The sequence below is a fragment of the Oryza sativa genome, chromosome 5 (genome assembly GCF_034140825.1).
Source record: "Oryza sativa Japonica Group chromosome 5, ASM3414082v1".
NCBI lineage: Eukaryota > Viridiplantae > Streptophyta > Magnoliopsida > Poales > Poaceae > Oryza > Oryza sativa.
Genome location: NC_089039.1, coordinates 24088780 through 24109878, shown reverse-complemented (window position 1 = coordinate 24109878; position 21099 = coordinate 24088780). Strand labels below are relative to the sequence as shown.

The 21099-nt window shown below is 45.8% G+C and overlaps 1 protein-coding gene and 1 long non-coding RNA gene across 2 annotated transcripts; one reads left to right on the top strand and one right to left on the bottom strand.

Annotated features, from left to right (window-relative positions):
- The first annotated feature begins 686 nt into the window (after positions 1–686).
- On the top strand, positions 687–4078 carry LOC9269753 (uncharacterized). Its single transcript, XR_001546173.3, has 6 exons — positions 687–1704; positions 1791–1883; positions 2107–2163; positions 2270–2360; positions 2488–2542; positions 3646–4078. It is a non-coding gene; the product is annotated as an uncharacterized lncRNA (long non-coding RNA).
- Positions 4079–15450: 11372 nt separating this feature from the next.
- On the bottom strand, positions 15451–16572 carry LOC4339146 (uncharacterized). Its single transcript, XM_015782714.3, has 3 exons — positions 16346–16572; positions 16168–16229; positions 15451–15958 (listed from the first exon to the last, which is right to left on the bottom strand). The coding sequence occupies exons 1-3, from the start codon at positions 16449–16451 to the stop codon at positions 15824–15826; spliced, it is 303 nt and encodes a 100-aa protein (XP_015638200.1). The 5' UTR covers positions 16452–16572; the 3' UTR covers positions 15451–15823.
- Positions 16573–21099: the final 4527 nt, after the last annotated feature.

Genomic DNA, 21099 nt, shown 5'->3' with positions numbered 1-21099 from the left:
CAGTTCATCTGCAACCTCATGCAGCACTCCGGCGGCAATCGAAAGATGGGGCAGAGAACGAAGATGTACACTCGATAAGAGCAATCGAAAACAACACATATCGTATTAATAGTTCATTCGCATAATTGCCTTAATCTGTTGGGTGTTTACACCTTGTTATACATTTTAATGTCCCATGACTACTATAAGGAGGTAAGTAGGTCTAGAGGTTGTGGGGTGACACGTGTCGTAGCTGAGTCGGTCGACCCACCCTGCCTAATGGGTAGATCCGCCCTTGACGTGACCCTGGCGTCCCTCGTCCTCGCTGTGCACGTCGACCACCTGATGGCGACGAGGGCGGCCTCGCTCCAGTGCGATGGCGGCGGCGGCCGCCGGCGCAGTTCACTGCGTCCGCTCGGTCACAGGTGGACTACATCCTCGGCGCTTGACGACGACGACGACGCAGGCGCAGCCGGACCTCCCTCATACGATGATGACGACACCTCCTGTTGCATCTACGGTGGAGGAGAGAGAGGAAGGGGAAAGAGAAGAGAGGGGAGGGATGTGGGGCCCACGTGCAGTTTGGGGCTAACGGGGATTTTTGATGGAAAATGTGATGTAGTGGCATGGTTCCAATTTTCCTAGATTTCAGTAGTACGTAGCCGATATGACGAATAAGAGTGGCATTATTTTGATATGCCATATTTGCACTTTTGCAGTGGCATGGATCCAATTAACCAAGGCCCAAACCCTACCCGGCCGTCTCCCCATCTCCTCCCCACCGCGCCCCGCACCGGCGGCGGGGACCTGTCTCCGCCGTTCGTCCTCCCCACGATGCCGTCGTCCGCTCTCCCCCCGCCGCCACCTTCCGCCCTCCCCCTGCCGCCTCCGTGCGCCATCCCACCGCCGCCGCCGTCGACGACGACCCTCCTCCCCTCCCTCTCCCTCCTGCCCGTCGGAGCTCGGCGCCCCCTCCCCCTTGTACTCTCTCCCTTGTGGCGGCGTCTGTGCCTGCGGCGGTGTCGGAGTCGGCGCCGGTTCACCCCTATTCTCACTCATCTCGTTGCGTAGTTCGACCCGGCGCTAGCCTTCCTCCCTCTTCAGATCTGGAGCAGCACCGGTGGTGACGGCGGCTAAGAAGGAGGTGTTACGGGCGGGACGAGTAGGACAGGCGGTGGGGAGTGGGACATGGGACGGGCAGATGGCCCGGTGCCTCCTCCCCCTTCATATCCCCCTACCTTGGCGGCAGAGCCGGCGTCGGTGCTCCCTTCCCCTTTCTTCTCCCGCATCCTGGCCGCCTGCTCCTCCTCCCGTCCTCACCTCTCCACAACGCCGCCCTCCCCCTGCGTCTCCTCCAACTCCTGCCGCTCCGCCTCCCTCGCACACGGCTCCTCTTTCTCCTTTCGAGTCTACGTCAACCACCCGCTCCTCCCCTTTCCATTCTTGTCGTTGTAGCCCCGTGGCTGGCGCCACTTCTCCCTCTGGATCCGGCGGCATCCCCTTCGCCATCTACCCATCCCTCCTCCCCACCGCACACCCTTTTCCCCTTTCATCCAACACTAGGTCTCAGGCGGTGCCTTGATCCCTCCACGAGGTGGTGTGTTGGCGAACCTGCTCTACGTCGCCGTGTCTTCTTGAGCCTTCAACGAGGAGGACACAAATCCATGGCACATCCATCAACGAGGGTCCGGTCCATCTTCTCCTCGTCGTCTCAGACTATCGACTGTACCTTGCCTCCCCTCAATCATTCTCCTTTCATCTCTCCCATGTCATCCTCTTCTCTAACCATGATTTGTTTGCTGTTTTTTTAGGGGATGACTGGTGCTGCAGCCATCCGAGGCACAACTGAAGAGAAAATTGTAGTCCGTGTGGATTGATGCCAATTGTATCGCTTGCCTCAAAGAGTAAGTGCATGCTCTTGTTGGCCTCAAAATTCTCTTTTGAAATTATGAATCTGGGAATGGGTTCATTTAAAAAAAAAGATGATTCTGGCAATGAATGCATTTTTTTTTACTAATTGATTTGTGTTTGCATCTTGGATTTAGAGACAGAATAACAAGGGATTTAAGGAGATAATAAAAAGGTAGAGATAGTTACCTCATGTATCTTTTTTTTTCTCGATAATAGAAATGTTCGATTGTGTCTGGTGTGCCAGGACCTCTGTTTATCTTGGATAAAGTAAAGGTATGTGTTAGTATTATGGTACAAATTTTCAACTGACTAATATGGTACTCCTAGCAAGTTATACTGAACATTTCTTTCTTCATGTAACTATGTTCATGGCGCAAAGTACTAGGAAATTGTAAACATCCGATTGGGAGATGGAACCACTCGGTGTGGCCAAATTCTGGAAGTTGATGGTGAAAGAGGCTGTTGTGCAGGTCATCACTTCTCTATTCTTATGAAAATATTGTTTTCTTGGGATTGTATTTTGATTTGCATTAACCCTATGGTTGTTGCATTATTCAGAACACTTGAAGTTTTATTATTGGGTTACTTGATTTTCAGGTCTTTGAAGACACTTCAGGAGTGGACAACAAATACACCATTGTGCAATTCACAGGTGGTTTATGTGGTTTGAACGTTAAGATTCTTTAGTAGGAACCAACACGTTGATTATAGATCCCATTCAGGAGCCGCCCGTTCTTAAGTTACCCACAATGATCAATTTAGTGCTTACAAAGCTATCTATCTCTCAATATCGAAATCTTCGCGGATTCTCATGCAAATAGACCCTCCACGTAGCGTCATACGAATCCAGAGTTAGACCCCCTCCTATAGCCGTCGGATCGCAGATGTACAGTGACGGATCTCTGTGGTGGACCTCGTTGTAATATAGAAGATTTTAGGTGCATTTTTTTGCAAAAAAAAAGTCAGGCCCTTCTCTCCCCTTCGCCACCACTCTATTCCTCCACCTTCGACCCCCTCTTATCCGCCACCTCGCCGCTCTCCCCTCCGACCTGCGCCGACGTCACCGCCGCCTCCTTGTTATTCGACCCGCCGTCCTACGCCGACGTCGCCGCCTCTTCCTCCCGCTGCTCCGCCTCCGGCGCCCGAGGCCGAGCCTCCCACGCGTTGGCGCGCCGTTCAGTCCTCTGTCCTCTGATCCCCTCCTCGTCGCTATATGTGAAGAGGAGCTCGGTGTCAGCGACGAGCTCCGGTGAGGACGCTGCCTCTCCCCTCAAGCTTGGCGGCGGCATGGCAAAGGGGCTCCTCGAGCGGTGGCGGTGCAGATCCTCGCCAGATAGGGCAACGAGCTCGGTTGCTGTGCGCGGGGATGGGGGAGGAGAAAATTCACATCCATCGCCGTGCCCGTCTACCCAGCCGCCTTTTGATTCGCCGGCCGCCTCAGACGGAGGCCGTTCGCCGTGCAGCAAAGGGCGTAGTGCCGAGGACCACGCTATGGCAGCCGCCGTTGGACGCCGCGATGTAGGAGTTCCCTCACATGGTCCCCTACGTGTTCACGCCACATGTGATTAATTTCCACCGATAATTAAGAAAAAAAGGATTTTCTTTTGCTCTTGGTGGTTTTTGCGTGATACACGATGCTACTGAATATTGATAAGATTGGCTCCAAGGAATGGATTGGTTGTCAAAATTAATTGTCACACTCACATGTTTTGTCTTGGTCTGAAATCTGATGAGTTGGCCATTCTTGACATGCAGTACAAGGGTGGTGCAGCTGAGGGTGGCAGAAGACCAATCATCTGGAACATCTTTGAACAACGAAGCACGCCCGCCCCGTGTGCGTCTTTCACGACATGCTCTGGTCCCGGGTTTCTTCCTGTGGTCTTCTAGCGTTAGAAGAAGTCGTGTCCGTCCCGGACATCTGCAACGTCCTCTCACGCCTTTTTTTGGGGGGACAAACAAAGATCAGGAAAAGACGGACCGAACCCATTCGGTGACTTTCGCGGTTGCCCTCACTGAACCGACTTGGATCTGAACTACGATTCAGATCAAGTCTTACCGAAATTGGATTTCCTTTTCGTGCCATATGTCGCTTAGACTTTACTTTTTCCCCTTTCTGTCCTTTCCTCTATTTGTTCGATAGGGTCTTCAATCTGGACCCAGGCATGTTAATTACATCTCTGTTTGGCTCTGCCTTCTAGCTGTGCTATACTTTCAACACAAATCAAGTTCAATTAGGTGTATTTCATATATATCTACAAGCATAAAATTTGTCCTATTTAGTAACCAGAACCAGGTCAACGATGTAAATGCAAAAAATAATAAGCTGAATACACAAAGACACAAATGATATCATAGAAGTATCGGAAAAAACATGTATATATGTCTATTATTGTCTGAAATATGACAAATAGTCTATTATATGATTATCCTTGTTGGTGAGTTTTTTATGCAACTAGAGCAGCCTATCTTTTGTCAATGGTCATAGCTTTGTTGTAAGAAAGATTATACTCTTTGGTTCTTCCTATGATAGCCCAGAGAGTATCTTGACCTGCCAAGTTTATGTCATCAAACTAATTTAGTTCAGTATAGGTCCTATCAGTTAAAGCTACTCGCAGGCATTATTCCTGTTGTTGTCAGTTCACTTGTATAGTTATAGCTTTGACCTAGCTTTGACCTATCCAACTAGCTTTGACCTAGTTGGATAGGTTAAGAAATAGAATATTGGCAATACAATATATCATGCAATTTTCTAAACATAGCTTCACAAAAATATGGTTCATTTTATTCCTCACAGAAGAAAAGTGTTCTTCATTTTACAGTGAATATTCCTTGAGGCATTGAAGTTAGTTGTTATTGTGCCAATGTTGAAATGTTCAGTATATTTGGTGAATTGATGCTCTATTTCTTTGCAAACCATGATTTCTGAATTCTTCTCAGTTGCTACTTTGGTCATGACAGGTTAAATGTGTTATAGGAGTACTTCAGCTTTTACTGTTTCATGAGTTCAAAATATAAATTGATCTTTGAGGAATGAAAAGCAAATGTTCTCTTCAGCTATCTTTTCTGAAGTTCAAATGTGTCCTTTGATTGAATTAATCTTCTGTAACATTTTGAAACCTCCAGACTAGCATCATCATCTCTCAATACTATCGACATTAATTCAGTATCCATTTTATTAATCCAGTTTCACATTTTACTTTGATGTTCTTAATAATCTTCAGCGGAAAGAGATGTTCTACAGCTCTGCACTTTATCTCTGCCTGTTAGTAGCACTCTGAAGAACAGCCTAAGCTTATCACCCATCATTTCCTCTCTCTCCTTTTCTACTGTCTTCATTGATGCTGCTATATTGAAATTGCATTTTGATATTGGTTCTTTGACAACTGTGGAGCAGCTTGCCAAGACAAAGGCAGCTCATCTGCTGAAGTATCCTGATGCGAAGATACTGTGGATCGGTTGCCCTACATATCTTTGCATTGTTGCTCTTAATATAACAAACGCCAGTCGTGTAGCTTCAGATTATTTATATTGCAGTATATCAAGAACATAGCTATACGATGTTTGGTTAGAGATATCAACTAGCTTTATGATAAGCAGCTTTCAATCCATTTGTCATAGATGGGCTAGCAGGCAGCCAGTCACTGTGTCTGTGCACATACACAAAGTGAGAACATTGAGATTCTTAGCTCAAATGCAAAGAATCTGATATTGTCCTCCTCTTATCCACATGATAAAAGCTAGAGCTAAAGTGTACTAATTCAAGTCAAAGGTCACATTGACTGTGAAGTGAAATAATATACATGTTTGTAACCAGGAAAAATAGTATGGACAAGACCAAGTAAAGACGAGAAATTATTTCCCTCTGTTTGGAACTCGTCTTGCTTTGATCCAAGCTCCATATACTTTATCTTGACACACCAAATATAACCTCAATTTGTCACCTTTCCTCCTCCTCTCTTAGTCTTAAAAAGAGCGAAAACTTAGCTTTACACTGCACTGCAACCATGTTACACATATATATGCATGTATATAACTTTAGGTTCACAGATAGCGTTACCACATCAACCGAAAAAAAAATATTTCTTTCAATATTTGGTTAACAACTTCTTATAAAAGAAAACACTAGTATCAGCAAAGAACATGGATCATGTGATCTGATCATCTGAGTAACTGATACAATTATCTTGATGTAGTATTTGCTAAAAAAACATTAGGTATGCATAATCAAGAAGCATCGTCTGACTTTTGCCCCCCCTTTTTTTTCATAGATTTGCTCTTTCATTGTGAGACTAATGGTATATCAAGTCCTACCGTTTTACTTTATTTTTCTCTCATTTTGCTTTGTCTGTGAACATAACAATATATCAAGTTATAACTGCTTTACTCAATTTGTTTTCTAGAAAAAGTTCGTTTATTTACTGTGAGCATCGAGACATAAAGATTATGCATCTACATGGCAGGCTGTATCAGGGGTGCTGCAAGAAAATATTTTGAGGGAACGTTACTACGAACATATCATGTACACTAAAGTCCGTATCAATGCATACAATTGCTATGCCGTTATGATGTGCACTCTATATCAGGAATGGATTTATTTTGATCCCAAAATGGACGCTAAGATTGCTGAGATGAATCCGATGAATGAGAATGAGGTTGATTGGGCTATGGTTTATTGGTTTTATCAAAGTTGGTACGACAAGATATGGTGCAATTCTTCTATGTGCCTCAACGATGACTTGTATAGTTATACTTATTGTCTTTTGTTATAAGCTTTTTTTTTTTTAAAATGGAAGCATCATACACATGTGAGCTGTGTAATTTAATATTTTCAAACATTTTAATGAACATCAGATATTGGAGTATTTTCGGAAACGAAATGCATTACCATGTAACTGTGTATGCACATAATTTCCTGATTTAAGGCCACTCTGCAAGAACACTAGGCCAATCACTGTGAGGGCGCGGCAAAGCTGCGCCAAGTTTTCTAGTTTGAGCTGAAAGAAATGCTCAAGTTATAACTCAACTTCCTATATTTCATTTTGCTATTTCTGCTGTAAAACTGCTGGATGCTACTATGTACTAAAATTAGTCTCATCACCAGGAGTTTCAAAGAACACAAGTAGCCCCTGTGACGTTTATCGTCTCAATTTGTTTTCCTTATACAAGGGACGAGGAAATTACTGCTATTTGTAGTAGGTAACAATTGTGTATGACCATATCCTATTTCCCGAGCTAGAAGAACTTATTTCTATATGAATTATCCTGCTTTTCCCCTTTAACAAATAAGCAATAAGCTCTGTGCATTTTATCCTATTGAGAGAAAACAGCTGCCTGAATCCAGTGTAGTTGCCTGAACTTTTGCAGTGGCACAGGTATTTAGTTTGATCATAGTCCATACCGCTTTGTCTCTTGCTTCTTTGTTTTTAGCCCTTATAAATATCACAGTTGGATGCTTAGGTTGAGGTGTCAGATATCAAATTGCCAACTTGTGAAGCTCTCTTATATGCTTGACAAAAGTTAACTCTTAGGCCATCCACAACAAAGAAATAAACATACAAACCCTTTGGTTGGCAAAAGTCACGTGTGTGTATGAGAACTTAACCCCAACGTCATACGAGACCCTCCATTGACCAGCAAGTGTATATTCAGCAAGTCCTAATGACATCCTACTCACTAGTAGTGATGTTGATTGGAGACGAAAAAGTTTTGTCCTCGAATTTCGATATGAAAGATCTTAGTAAAGTCTCATTTGTTCTAGGAATAGAGATTCACCGAGATAGAAGAAAAGGGGTTAGGATTATCGCAAAAGGCATGTCTATGCATGCAAGTAAGCCTACATCTGCTCCCATAGTCAAGGGCGATAGTTTTGGGAAATTTCAATGTCCCAGGAACCAGTATGAGTTCGATCAAAAGAAAGCGGTTCCATATGCTTCAGCTGTCGGAAGCTTACAGTATGCTCAAGTATGTATGTGCCCTGACTTAGCATTTGTTACCGGGATACTTAGCAGATATAAAGGAAATTCAGGATTAGGTCACTGAAGAATGGTAAAGAAAGCTTGTGCAAGGCACAAAAGGCCTCATGCTAACGTACAGAAGATCTGATTCCCTAGAGATAGAAGGGTATTCAGATGCAGATTTTGCAGGAGATGTAGATGATAAAAAGTTCACATCATGCTACATATTCACTCTCGCAAAAGGGGCTATTTCGTGGAAAAGCTCCAAGCAAACCGTCGTAGCATCATCGACGATGTATGCCGAGTTTGTAGCTAGTTATGAGGCCACGGGGCAGGCAAAAAATGGTTAAAGAAGTTTGTTCCCGAGTTGAAAGTGGTCGACAGCATTCAAAGGCCATTCAAGATGTACTCACAACAATAAGTCAAGTGGTGCTGCCAAACACATTGACAGTAAGTTTTATGTTGTGAAAGTGAAAATCCAGGATCAGACAATTAGTCTCGAGCATATAAGAACAAAGGAAATGTTAGCAGATCTGCATGCAAAAGGCTTACCGCCCAGTGTGTTCAGAGAACACTTGGCAGGCATGGGTTTTTACAGGAAAGCCTATTATCCTTGGATTACAAAAGAAAGGGCCTAGTGTTTATTTCGAGATGGAGAGGTGCATTGTAGTCGTTGCGTCTGATGGTTCAATGGTGACTGTCATGATGAAGCGTACTCTATGCGTCAATCCATTGAGAAGTAAATGTTGAGTAAGAGAAGTAAGAAAGGCGGAGATCGAATGGGAGAATATTAGTTGCGATCCTGGGGGGAATCGGGAAAACGATTCCCCACTCCGCCTACGCTCCCTGATCGGGGGCGCCAGCCGATCTATTGGCAGTGGGCCCCTCTCACGCAGCGCTAATATATAAAGAGAGGGAGCTGGCGGGCGCGCGAACCAAGGTTGGTCGCCGCACACACGGACTCCCCACAAACCCTAGAAGTCCCTCCGATCTGGGAAGCGCTGAAGTGAGGGGAAGCCCGCCGCCGGGTGTCGCCACCACCATCACTGACACCGACACCGTCGTCCTCACCGACGCCCTCACATCACCGCACCATCGCCATGGCTGTGTCAAGCTCTAAGACCGGCAAAGGTATGGGTTCTCTCTCTCTCTTTCTCTACCGTTCACTCTCCAAGGCAATCACCCATTATTCCTATAAGCTAGAGTTGAACCCCTAGATCTCACATAGCAATCCTAAGAATCTAACACATGCCTCAGTCAGATTTGAGTGGTAGCAGAGGAGCGCCGGCGAGCTCCATCTCTCCCCGGTGGCTGCCATCCTCGGCGCCGTGAGGTGGCCGCCACTGAGGTGGAGGCCGAAGCTGCGGTCCGCCGGCGCGCGCCGGCCGTCGTTGGCCAAAGACAACCCTCGTCGGTCGACTTCCTCCACGACGCCGACCCCATGCGCCGGCCGTCGTTGGCCAAAGACAACCCTCGTCGGTCGACTTCCTCCACGACGCCGACCCCATCTCACCGAGCGCTGCCTCGCCATTGTCGACTCCTCCACTCCGGGGACCGCCGCTCCAGCTAGCTCCTACGTCAGCTCCCGCCGCCGCCCGCCACCACCACTCCGGCCTATGCCCGCCGCCGGCTGAAGGGGACAGTGAGAAAGAAAGAGAGAAGGGAGGAAGAGGGGAGGAAAAAGAAAGAGAGAGGATGACATGTGGGGCCCACAAGTCAGTGGGACCCACAATTTTTTATGTGTGTGAATGACTAACGGGTCCCGCATATATGGCTTTAATTCAAATGCCACCTAAGCGCCATGTCAACCCCATAGACTGGTCAACACCGCTACGTCAGCGCCACGTCAGCAAAACCTCTCTAAAAATCACCAAGGGAATCAAATTGTACCGATTTAAATAGTTCGGGGGTCAAGATATCCGGTTTTAGGGTTAGGGTTATGGATTAGATTCGGGTCACTTATCAGGAAGTCAAAGTGGACTTATTCCACCAAATTTGTACCGGCACTCCACTCTCTGGTCCGTGTGGTGGCCCATGGCATATGGCCGCCCAACCCATTCGCAAGAAGAAGAAGTGCCACTGGCACTGGGCCGAACACTGGTTTACAGGCCTGGGCCTACAAGGCGAACAGCAGCGACAGCAATCTTTAGCGACCAAACCGCGACATCATCCCCATCCAACCCCGCCGCGGATTGGGATCAGGTGCAGTCTCTATATCGACTGTAACTTTGGCAGTCGCGTCATCCATAGCGTCCAAATTGAATCAAACGGTGTTCACTGAAAAGAGGTTCGTCATGGCTCCACTTGAGCACAAAGGGGCTGATCTGGCCGGCAGTAGCGCGCCAGCGAACGGCGGTCGGGGAAAGGCTGGTGAACTAAAAAATGAGTTGCCCAGCTCTTGAGGATCCCGTGCATGGTGAAATGAAAGAGGAATGTAATATATATGTTCCTTAATCCGGGCAGCACTGGGTTCTTACTACGGATCCGTCCGCTCTCAATCGAGATAGTAATGCATCTGTGAGGTTGGAGATCGATCGATCGATGGAGATGCATGACGAAGATGAAGGCGAATTTAATAAGCTGCTAATTAATTGAGGCTGTGTTCTGCTTCAATTTTATTTTTAAGGAATGGTGAGCTTCTACTTCACGCACGCATATCAGCATATGTTCAAGGTCTGCTTGATGGGGAGATGAATATATAGTTGATGACGGAAGCGGGCAAGCGGGTGCTTGGGGTTGGCATGTTGAGGAGCGAGAGCGGCGGTAAGGCGCCGGGCAAGGAGCGGCTAGCTAGCAGCATGCTCAGGCGCGCGCCGGCCGCAAGGTCCGGTAGCACAGCGCCGTCGTGTCGACATGCTCTGGCCTCTTGGCTTTGGTGTGTTGGTGTTGGGCTGAGGTAGATGACGATGTGCAGGGTTGCCTTAACGTTTGGCCGTTACATTAATTTTGTACGTGGTGGATCACGCGACTGCTAAAGTTGCAGTCAATATACAACTTCACCTGATCTGAATCCCCCCGGCGCTGGCCGCTGCCGCCCACAGAGCACTCGCAGCCGCAGCGGGCAACAGAAAAATCGACGTCGACTCGTCGTCGGCGCCGTCACCATCGTCGCGCGCGGAGACCCCATCGACCCCTAGCCAGAACGGCAGAAACGATGTGTAACACAACGAGAGCGAGAGGAGGCCGAGGCCCCGCAGCTAAGGTGATGTTCGGATCTGGGACTAAATTTTATTCTATATCACATCGGATGTTTGACACTAATTAGAAGTATTAAACGTAAACTAATAATAAAGCTAATTGCATAAATAAAAGCTAATTCACAAGACAAATTTTCTAAGCCTAATTAATTCATAATTAGTACATGTGTACTGTAGCATCACATAGGTTAATTATGGATTAATTAGGCTCAATAGATTTGTCTCGTAAATTAGTCTAAGATTATAGATTGTATTTTATCATTAGTCTATATTTAATACTTTTAATTAGTGTCCAAATATCAAATATCCGATCTAACGTAGAGCAGATGCCTTTTTTATACACCACGTCGCCAACGCGGCGTACGTACGTACGTCGAGCTGGAAAGCGATGGGAGGAAGCAGCCACGATGATACTCGCGCTCCGCGCGCGCCGGCGTTGCTGCTGCCGCCGCTCGCGGAGTGCACGGCTCCTCCGGAATCCGGTGCTCTCCAGGCATCGAATCATCCAACACTTTTTTTTACTGGCTAAGCACGCATAATATTAATAAAATAAGGTAATAATCCATATTAATTTGCATGGGGGTAGAGGCGAATCGTACTCACACACGGCCGTCCATGGCTTCTGCCGCACGTGCGTGTGATTAATTAACTAACTATATCCATGGAATTGGATAACAAGATAGCCTTACATACATCCACAGTTCTGCCCACCACTATGGACGGAACCATATGATATGAAGAAATCGGAGGATTAATTAATAAGAGCAAAACGAGGAAATCGTGCAGAAATTGACATGGATATTAGTCTTCTCCAGTGCGTAGCGGTGTGTGGTTTCGTCGTTTCGATGTGGAAGTCGCAGGGGAATCTAGTCTTTGTGTCAAAGTCGGGCGATCGATCGCCGCCCATCGACAAGCCAGACAGCGGCGGTTTTGTACGCGCGCACGCTTGCTGCTGCATGCGCTCGCGCCGGCGAGCGGTGGCCCGTGACACGCGTACTGTGCGTGCGTAACTATCGTGACAAAACATTGTACTGTACCCACTTAATGATAGGGGTTCCAATAGTGGGGTAACTGTTCTTAATTAGCCATTAGTTTCCATTGTCACGGATTGTTGAATCGACGTTGGTTTCGAATTTTGGAAATTTTTGTTGAACGAACAGTATCAATCCACCGCGGGAGGCAATAATCAAGGAGGGGAAAAAAAGCACCATTGTGTGCTAACAACTCCTATACACTCTCACAGGGAAAGGAATGGACACCAATCAAGTCGATGCTATGCGAGGCTGGATACCGCTAGCCCAATAAAAGATACATATGGGCTCTCGGCCATCACCATGTAGAAAGAATTGTCGAGGGAGGGGACGAGAGATGAGAAGTTCTGCTTCTCTCTCGAATAGATCCGATGGTAACATCCAAGATGTCGCCGAAAATTGAATTGATCGAAGATGGAACAGGCAAGAAAAGCAGGATCTCCTAGATGACGTCTCCAAGGAGGTCCCGCTGCTTGTCAAACTTGGACTCATACCGCCAGAGAGAGAAGGAGGCATCACAACAACGTACGCCCTCAAGAGGGATCGCATTGCCTAGAGCACCACCGTTATCAGCCCGAACATGAAATGTCATCAAGGCGCCTATAACATACCTCTCATTGTTGTTGTAACCTCGACGTTGCACCACAAACCGAATTCTGCCATATGCCCTTCTCTGCCACACCGATGCTACTCCACCTGCTATTTCTCATCGGACAAGGAGCTCCACTGCATCGATGACCCTTCGTCGGCTCCTTTGCAGCACCCCTCCTCCCGCGGCCCCCTCACCCCAAAAGTCTACGCCACCCTTTCTGTAGACACGAAGCAACGAGCACCACTGTCTCCTACATTAATATTGCTATGCCACCACAGGGTCACATCCACCATGTCTCCGAGCCACCGCAAGGCCCCTCTCCTCTCATGCCGTGTCACCACGCCGTCGCAGGCCCTTGCTCACCGCATCCACCCTTCCCCTGCTGCGGATACAACGACCCTTGCTCGGCGGCACCCCGTTGCCTCGTTTCTGGTCCCAATGCACATCATCTCCATCGTCGGTCCACGTTCGCAACAGCCCGGGAGGCTTTAGATCCAGACAGCGGGAGGGCATTGGAACTGCCCAAGAGGCATCAGATCTAGTGGCTCTGGCCCTCTCCGGCTCTCCCTCATTGCCTCCTCCGTGTCTGAACTCTACCGTGTGCCACTCCATCGCACACCGCCACCACGTCCTCTACTACGCCGGCCTCCTGATGTCCATCAGTCTCCTCATCAGTACCGGTCGAGGAGAGGCCGGATCTAGGCAACACCAACTCCCGAGCCGCCTCGGTGCCCTAGCTGTTGTGGCATAGTTGGGGGAGGAACAGAGTGCCATGAAACCGTCGTGGTTGCGGAAACTGCATATGTGGACATCACATCCATGAGTAAAATTATTACTTCGGATAACGTGAACAAATCTCAAAAGTTCATTATTTTTTTAATCTAATAATAATTTTAGGTATTCACTGTATAAGTGATTTATCGTACATAATTTTCCATGGTTGCCTGGCACCAGTTGCCACCCGCGGTGTCATACTGAGATGATGCATGAGACTGCAACCGGCCGGAAGTGTTCCTTCCTGGCTTCCTCTTCTACCGGGACGCGTCAGATGAAGCACTGGCCACGTCACTTTCGTTGCAGCCATTGTTGTTGTCAGCGTACTAGCGATCATTTATTCCTCGGCGCATATAGGGGTACAAACAAAGTCAAAGGGCTCCATCGAAACTGCGTAATGCGTGCCGGTAAGAGCCTCTCCTGCAATTGCCCGCTGCTAGCAAATGTTGTGCGGATTCTTCCTCATCCAAATGCAGCAAATGGATTCTATATAGCAACGAAATGCTAAATCTCAGCCACCTCTTAACGGCAAGACCTGTTTCAGAATAGAAAAATGCTAAAGCAATCTTACTTGAATTCAGCTGCGTTCGCTTCTAAAACTAAAACTTTAGACGATAACTTTCTTGTTTTTCGTTAGTTTTTCTAAACCGTAAAATGATGTGTTTTTTTAAAAGGTTTTTTCTAAACCGTATAACAATTAATACTTGATTAATTATATGTTATTGGATTATTTTATTTTACATGTCACTGAAAAGCTAAACCGAATTACATATTCAAAATATGTACTCCCTCCGTTTTTTAATAGATGACGCCGTTGACTTTTTCTCACACGTTTGACCATTCGTCTTATTCAAAAAAAAATTATGTAATTATAATTTATTTTGCTATGAGATGTTTTATCACTCATAGTACTTTAAGTGTGATTTATATCTTATACATTTGCATAAAATTTTTGAATAAGACGAATGGTCAAACATGTAAGAAAAAGTCAACGGCGTCATCTATTAAAAAACGGAGGTAGTAATTCGAAATATGTCTGAATCACTCTTGTAAATTTACTACTCCCTCCGTCCCAAAAAAAGACAAACCCTGCTTCCCGTGTCCAATGTTTGACCATCCGTCTTATTTGAAAAAATTATGAAAAAAATAAAAAGACAAGTCACGCATAAAATATTAATCATGTTTTATCATCTAACAATAATGAAAATACGAATTATAAAAAAATTTCATATAAGACGGATAGTCAAAGTTGAACACGGAAACCCAGGGTTTGACTTTGTTTGAGACGGAGGGAGTACATTCGAAAGGAACCTCTAGAATTGCTTTGAGATTGAGTAAAAGAATATGATCCCTCGGTCTTCTAACTCCGTTCCCTCTTCCTTGTTGCTATCTCTATTATCACATCTATCTTACCCATTGATTTTTCGGTTTCAAAAGGTGTCTAAAACACTAGAAAACATTTTTTTCGTCTATTATAAATTTTTATTTTTTGCTTCATTAATTTTTTTTCACTTAATTGTAGAGCAAACAATGGAAGCACATAGGATTTTGGAAAGACATAACACATTCTAGTGTTATGAATCTGGATAGGCTCTCTATCCAAATCCGTTGTATTAGGATATGTTATATCCCTCTAAAGTTACTCATATTATGGGATTGAGGGAGTACCTCTTAAAACATGCCCCTGTGTTGTGGCATCCGAGGGGAATATCTCAACAGGTTATTTCCAGAAATTAAACAACAATATTACTAGTTCGAGAAAACGGCAGACGCATATGCAGCGTGAGGTTAGTCAGAGGGAGCAATGATTATAGTACACCAATGATCGACGCAGCGTTAATCAGTGTGCTAACTGATTGGAGTGGCCGTAGTCGCAGTAGCAGTGATCAGCTTGGGATCGCGACGAGATTATATATTTTCCTTTAAACACTCACTCATCACTTGATTTTGAATTGAATCGTTCGACACGACGGTCTCGACAGTGAGAGGAGGAAGAAGCTTCCAATATCTGATTAACCGATTAATTAATCCTGTATTATATTGACATCCCAACGTGATGTGCTCATGTGCATATGCATGTCGACAAAATCACTGATTAATTAATTTACTAGTTTACTTACTATACTACTGCTGCAAAGAGGAGGCCCAAGCTAGCAAAAGCTTTACAGTCTTCATCCCTGAATATTTTCTCAATTCGATCTGCAGTTGTAACTTGCTAGCTATCTGCTCTCTACTAATTACACCCCAAATCACACATACAGCCTCTCGACTTATGTAATTAGACGCTGGATTAATTATGTGAATTTGCTAATAGCTAGCAGGGATATGAAACTACTACAAGCTGTTCCAGCAGCAGCAGCAGCAGCAGCTTCAGCTTGACTGAATTCATGCTCTCCCAGGACCTTTGGGAGGGTCATGGCGGTTGTTGGGTCCTGACCCGGGGTAGTCGTTCACCTCCACGTCCATCCTCGCCGCCGGCCTCCTGCCGAGCCCTCTCGCCGCCGCCGCCGCCGCCATCTCCTGCAAGAACGGTCACAAGCCATGGTCAGAGTTGCTGTCACTAACACTATTAGTTTGATTCAGAATTTGGCTTCGTTTCAGAACTGGTTTGAGCACTGTGCTGCCCGTATTCTGAATAGTGTTTGTGATTTTGCAGCAACAAAGTCGACAAACTTAAATTGGAGGGGGAAAAAATTCAGAGATTGCAGGGGATGAGAAAGATTAATTACATCTGGAGAGAGGTTCAGAGACGGCGGGTGTTGCTGCTGCTGGCTGCTCAAGTGCAGGCTTCCTGCAAAAGCAAGAACGAATCAACACACAAATCACAATCAAGAAACAGTTAAGCACAGAGATCAAGAACTCGAGGGAGAAGAATCAAGAAACAGCTACCCATCAACGAAAGCTTACTCGACATGGGCACCGAGGAGACGAGCAGTGGGAGGAGGAGGAGGAGGCAGGACAGAGCCAGGACGGCGACGAGGTCACGAGGCCTCCTCTCCATTGCGCGGCGCATGCAGGAGCAAAAGCAGAAGCAAACCGAGCCAGACAAAGCCAAGAACGGCCGCGAGGGCGAAGAGCTCGCCGCTAGGTGTTCTTGGTGTGTGTGTGATCTGTGGTAGGATGAGACGATGGATGGATGGATGGATGGTGTACTGATGGTGTTTATTGCTGGCTGCTGCTGCCGCCTTGGGGTTTTATAGTTGGACCATGCTAGCTAGGCAGGCAATGGCTCTTTCCATTTTGTTCTTCTTCTCTCTCTTAAAAGGTCAACTTCACATCAGTAGTACTCCATCTAGTTATGACTTATGAGGAGGAAAAAAAAAGGTGTACTCCATCCTAGCCGAATGGCTTTAATTAGAAGAAGGTGGTGACGGATGCAATGTGTGGTCATGACTCGTGGACTCTGGTGGGGCTATAGAGCCTTCGCAACACGTCTATGTGGCGAGTGGCTTTAACCGGCCACGTTGGAGCTGCAAGTTTAGCTCGAGTCAAGTTGTGTCCCTTTAGAGCTACTTCTGACTTGCAGAGAGCACATGTGTCTTGTTTGACGAGGGCAATCATGTGTTTGAAGCTACGTCTCGCCGATCGTGTTGGATGAGCCCATGGCTCTAAGCTACGAGAGGTGGGGCCTTGATTTAGAGCTGGGAGGAGGCGGTGGAGGCTAGAAAGAAGACAATGGTAACCACTGGGGGTGAGGGAAGAGAGGACAAGGAGGATGGCTAATGACTAGGGAGAAGAAGGGCCCACCTACTACGGATGATGCCACTAGATGCTCCACTACCCCAATCCGATCTGCCGTTAGGGAGCCTGCCGCCCTATTTTGCTCTGTGCAACCCCGACATGTGCAACTGCCGAGGAGCTTGTTGACCACATGCGTCGCCAAGGTGCTTGTTAGTTAGATGCACTGCCACAAGGGAGGTGATGGCCATCTTCTTCACCGGTGAAGAGATCAATGGAGGTGGCGGCGATGGCAATGGAATAGCGAAGGTTCAGATGAGGATGACCTTCGCATGGCCAGGTCCGTTTGCGAACGCTTGTCCTACTTGCTGGGAGAGAAGAGGCAGTGGCGGTGGTGGAAGTAGGGATGAAAATGGAGCGAATATAGACGGATAATGCTCATATCATATTTGTTTTCATTTTTTTTTGCTAGATATGAAAACGAATACGAATAGCTCGGATACGAAAATAAATATGAATTATCTTGAATACAAATAACGATTGAATATGATCGGACACGAATACGGAAATATTTTTTTTTTCTTGGAACATGAAAACCACCTTAACTTCTAATAAAAACAAATATCATCATATATAATTAGCTTGTTTTATATAAAATATAGTATAATTTATAAAAAATATTTAAAAGTTTAAATAATATTAATAGTGTGTATTAGTGTTAAGAGATGAGCTACTATTAAAATCTAAAAAGGTAGATTGAAGGTCGTAGAGTTATAAAGAAATGGTGTATGTCTCACGACTTCAGCAGATATCCGAATAGCACTGGTCATCGAATATCCTTATCTGTCGGAAACCCCGATACCATATCTATCGGCGGAATAGGTCGTGACTACAATATTTACATAGTATGATGATCGTTGGGACCAATATATACACGATATTGAGATAAAGAGATGGATAAAAGAATTTTTATACAAGTTCGGATCTCTTAACTGATAGGTAATAGCTCTACTCCTGTTGGCTGAAGCCAATGATGCTCTTATATATCTGTATCACATCTTTACTATTATAAAATTTAAAGATGTTTTTGTCGAGATTTTTGTTCATTATCCGTATTTGAGTGAGTTTTTAGTCGCTTAACCATTTGGTCCGTTTATATCGCTGAAAATTAATTAACTATTTGTATCAAATACGAATACGGTGAGGTGTCGTGGACGTCGAATTTGTTTATGCCGATGAGGTCACATACACGTATATATGTACGACAGTTTGGAGTTTGAGTCTTACATTTTCTTGGTACGTGCCGATCGATCGAGCTGTCCAGCAGCCATGGACGTACTTCGTTTTTCAGATTTGCAACGTGAATTATATAGTAGTATATCTCTATCTCTTCTCTACTGATATTTTCACCGGGATTTTAGTATTTCATCCGTGTTTAAATTAGTTTTTAAGTTGGTTTTCTAATCTTCATTTTTTATTATATTTATTGTCTCTATGTCTTCTCTACCTCTACTTCTCTATCTCTATCTCTATCTCTATCTATATCTCTTCTCTACTACTACCTCCGTTTTTTAATAGATGACGCCGTTGACTTTTTCTCACATGTTTGACCATTTATCTTATTAAAAAATTACGTAATTATAATTTATTTTGTTATGAGTTGTTTTATCACTCATAGTATTTTAAGTGTGATTTATATTTTATACATTTGCATAAAATTTTTAAATAAAACGAATGGTCAAATATATAAGAAAAAGTCAACGACGTTATATATTAAAAAATGGAGAGAGTATTATAAAAGATGTTCTATAGCTTTGATACGTCGGGTATCACCGATTCAAAGATTGCCGACATGAATCCAAACGCTTCCGTTGCTTTTTTTTTCCTGCGCTCGCATGCGTTTCACTTTTGCTTCGTCTGCAGCACATTTGCCCCCTCCGATTCGGTTTTACTGTTGCCACGATCAAGCGAGATGGACTTGGCTTGTACTCCGTGGCGATGGGAGAGGTGTGCGCCTGGTTAGATTGGAAGGAAATACTGATGGAGATGGCCTGCCTGTGCATCGCTGCATCGTTTCTTTTTCAGCCCAGTCAAGTATAATTAATAGATCCCAACGAGCAAATATATCTGTTCACCTCCTGTTATCGTGAAAAGAAATAAAAACTGAAAATTACTGATGGGAGACAATAGCGTGGCATCTCTTCTCTACTATTATAAAAATCAAAGATGCTTTTGCCAGTACTTTAGTGCATTATTATTGTTTGAGTCGGTTTTTAAGTTCATTCGCTTTTGAAAATACAAAAGAAATTGTATAAGAAACTTTTTATAAAGAAACTTGGATGCTAACTTGAGACGAAAGTTGAACTCCTAATTGCAGCTCATGATTTTCTTTAAAAAAAATCCATGCGAATATTTGGGACACACATGCATTTTTTCTAGTAAGTATAATATTTGGGCTAACCTATCTAGCCATCGTCAACTTGATGGCGTGGATCTCCACACATGGTCGATGACAGGTAGTCTTCTTCCTCGAACATGAACTTGGCGAGATCAGAGATAACACTAGATCCCTCTTGTCAGCCTCTGCGGCTCCAGATTGGGTATATCTAGGCTTATCTCTGTGTTTGTGTCTGGCGGCGTGTATTGATGATTGGGCCTCCACTTTCTCCTCCCAGGGATCTTGTATTTATACCCAAATGTTCCCTTGTCCATGTAGAACTAGGGAAACAAGAATGTATACAATCTGAGTACTCCTTATAGTTTCCAATATTAAACCCTGCTTCTTCTTCCTTATCTGGAACACCTTCCGTATGCGAGGCATGATTTCGTATAAGACTTGGGGCCTGTTTGGGGGAGCTTCTAGCAGCTGCAGCTTCTCCTAGAATCTCTAGTTGCCAGAAGCTCCCCCAAACAGTCCAGTTTTTACCCAGATTATGAAAATCTGTAGTTATAAAATTTGGAAAATGAACTAGAAGCCAGAAGCTGGGTTTCCTAGCTTCTCCAGATTCTCACCAGCTAGCTTATCAGCAGCTGCTTCTCAGAATCTTAAGCTCCCCCAAACAGGCCCTTGGTATATGGTAGGTCCTGCCGAGCTTAACCCAAGATCATAGGATATGCCTTATCTATAACCTTAACAATATCCGTATTCTTATCCGGAAGAAAATATATGTATCCAAACTATCCGCTCCGGAAGGTATCTGTATTCATTTTTCTCTGGGGGTGGCAATTTCCCCATTGGGGCCAGGGACCCTATAGGGCCACGGTGGGTTGGGGGGAGGGATGATTTTCACCCGGGGTTGAGCGGGGACGGGGCCCCGCAAATTTCCGGGGCTGGGGCAGGGATTGTAAACCACCTGCGCGGTTGCGTGTGACCTGATGGGGCCTCGGGATATGAGATATGTCTCAAAATGTAGTCCATTCCAACAATACAAGCCCAGTTGGCCTAGTAAGTGAGACATATAAAAGGTAAATCCTAATCTCCCAATCCCCCATCCCCTACTCCCACTCCCCTCACCCATCCTCCACAGCTGCCGCTGGCTGGCTGTCACCGCGTCACCTCCACCTCCGCTCATCGCCGTTGTTTCCACTCCGCCTCTGCTCATCGTCGCGCTGCCTCTTGCCTCCGCCTCTGCTCGTTGCCACGCTGTCATTGTTCGTCGCCGCGCCACCGCTGCCGCCGCCTCCGCTTGGCGGCGCCTCCTCCTCCTGTCACACGACGGCGCATCCACCAGCCGCCTCCTCCAAGAATCCTCTCCTGCAGGTGCAGCGGGCCCCCGGTCGAGTGGCGGGGCCTCGGGGGGGCCGGCGGTGGGGATTAATTTCGACCCATCCTCCACTTCAGGGCCTAGGCCGGGTGGACCCGCAATGGAGCGGGAGCGGGGCCGTTACAACCCAACCCGGCTCTGCCCCGCCCCGTTGCCATCCCTATTTTTCTTTGGAATGGACGGAAACTATCCGCTCCATTTTCATCCCTAGGTGGAAGG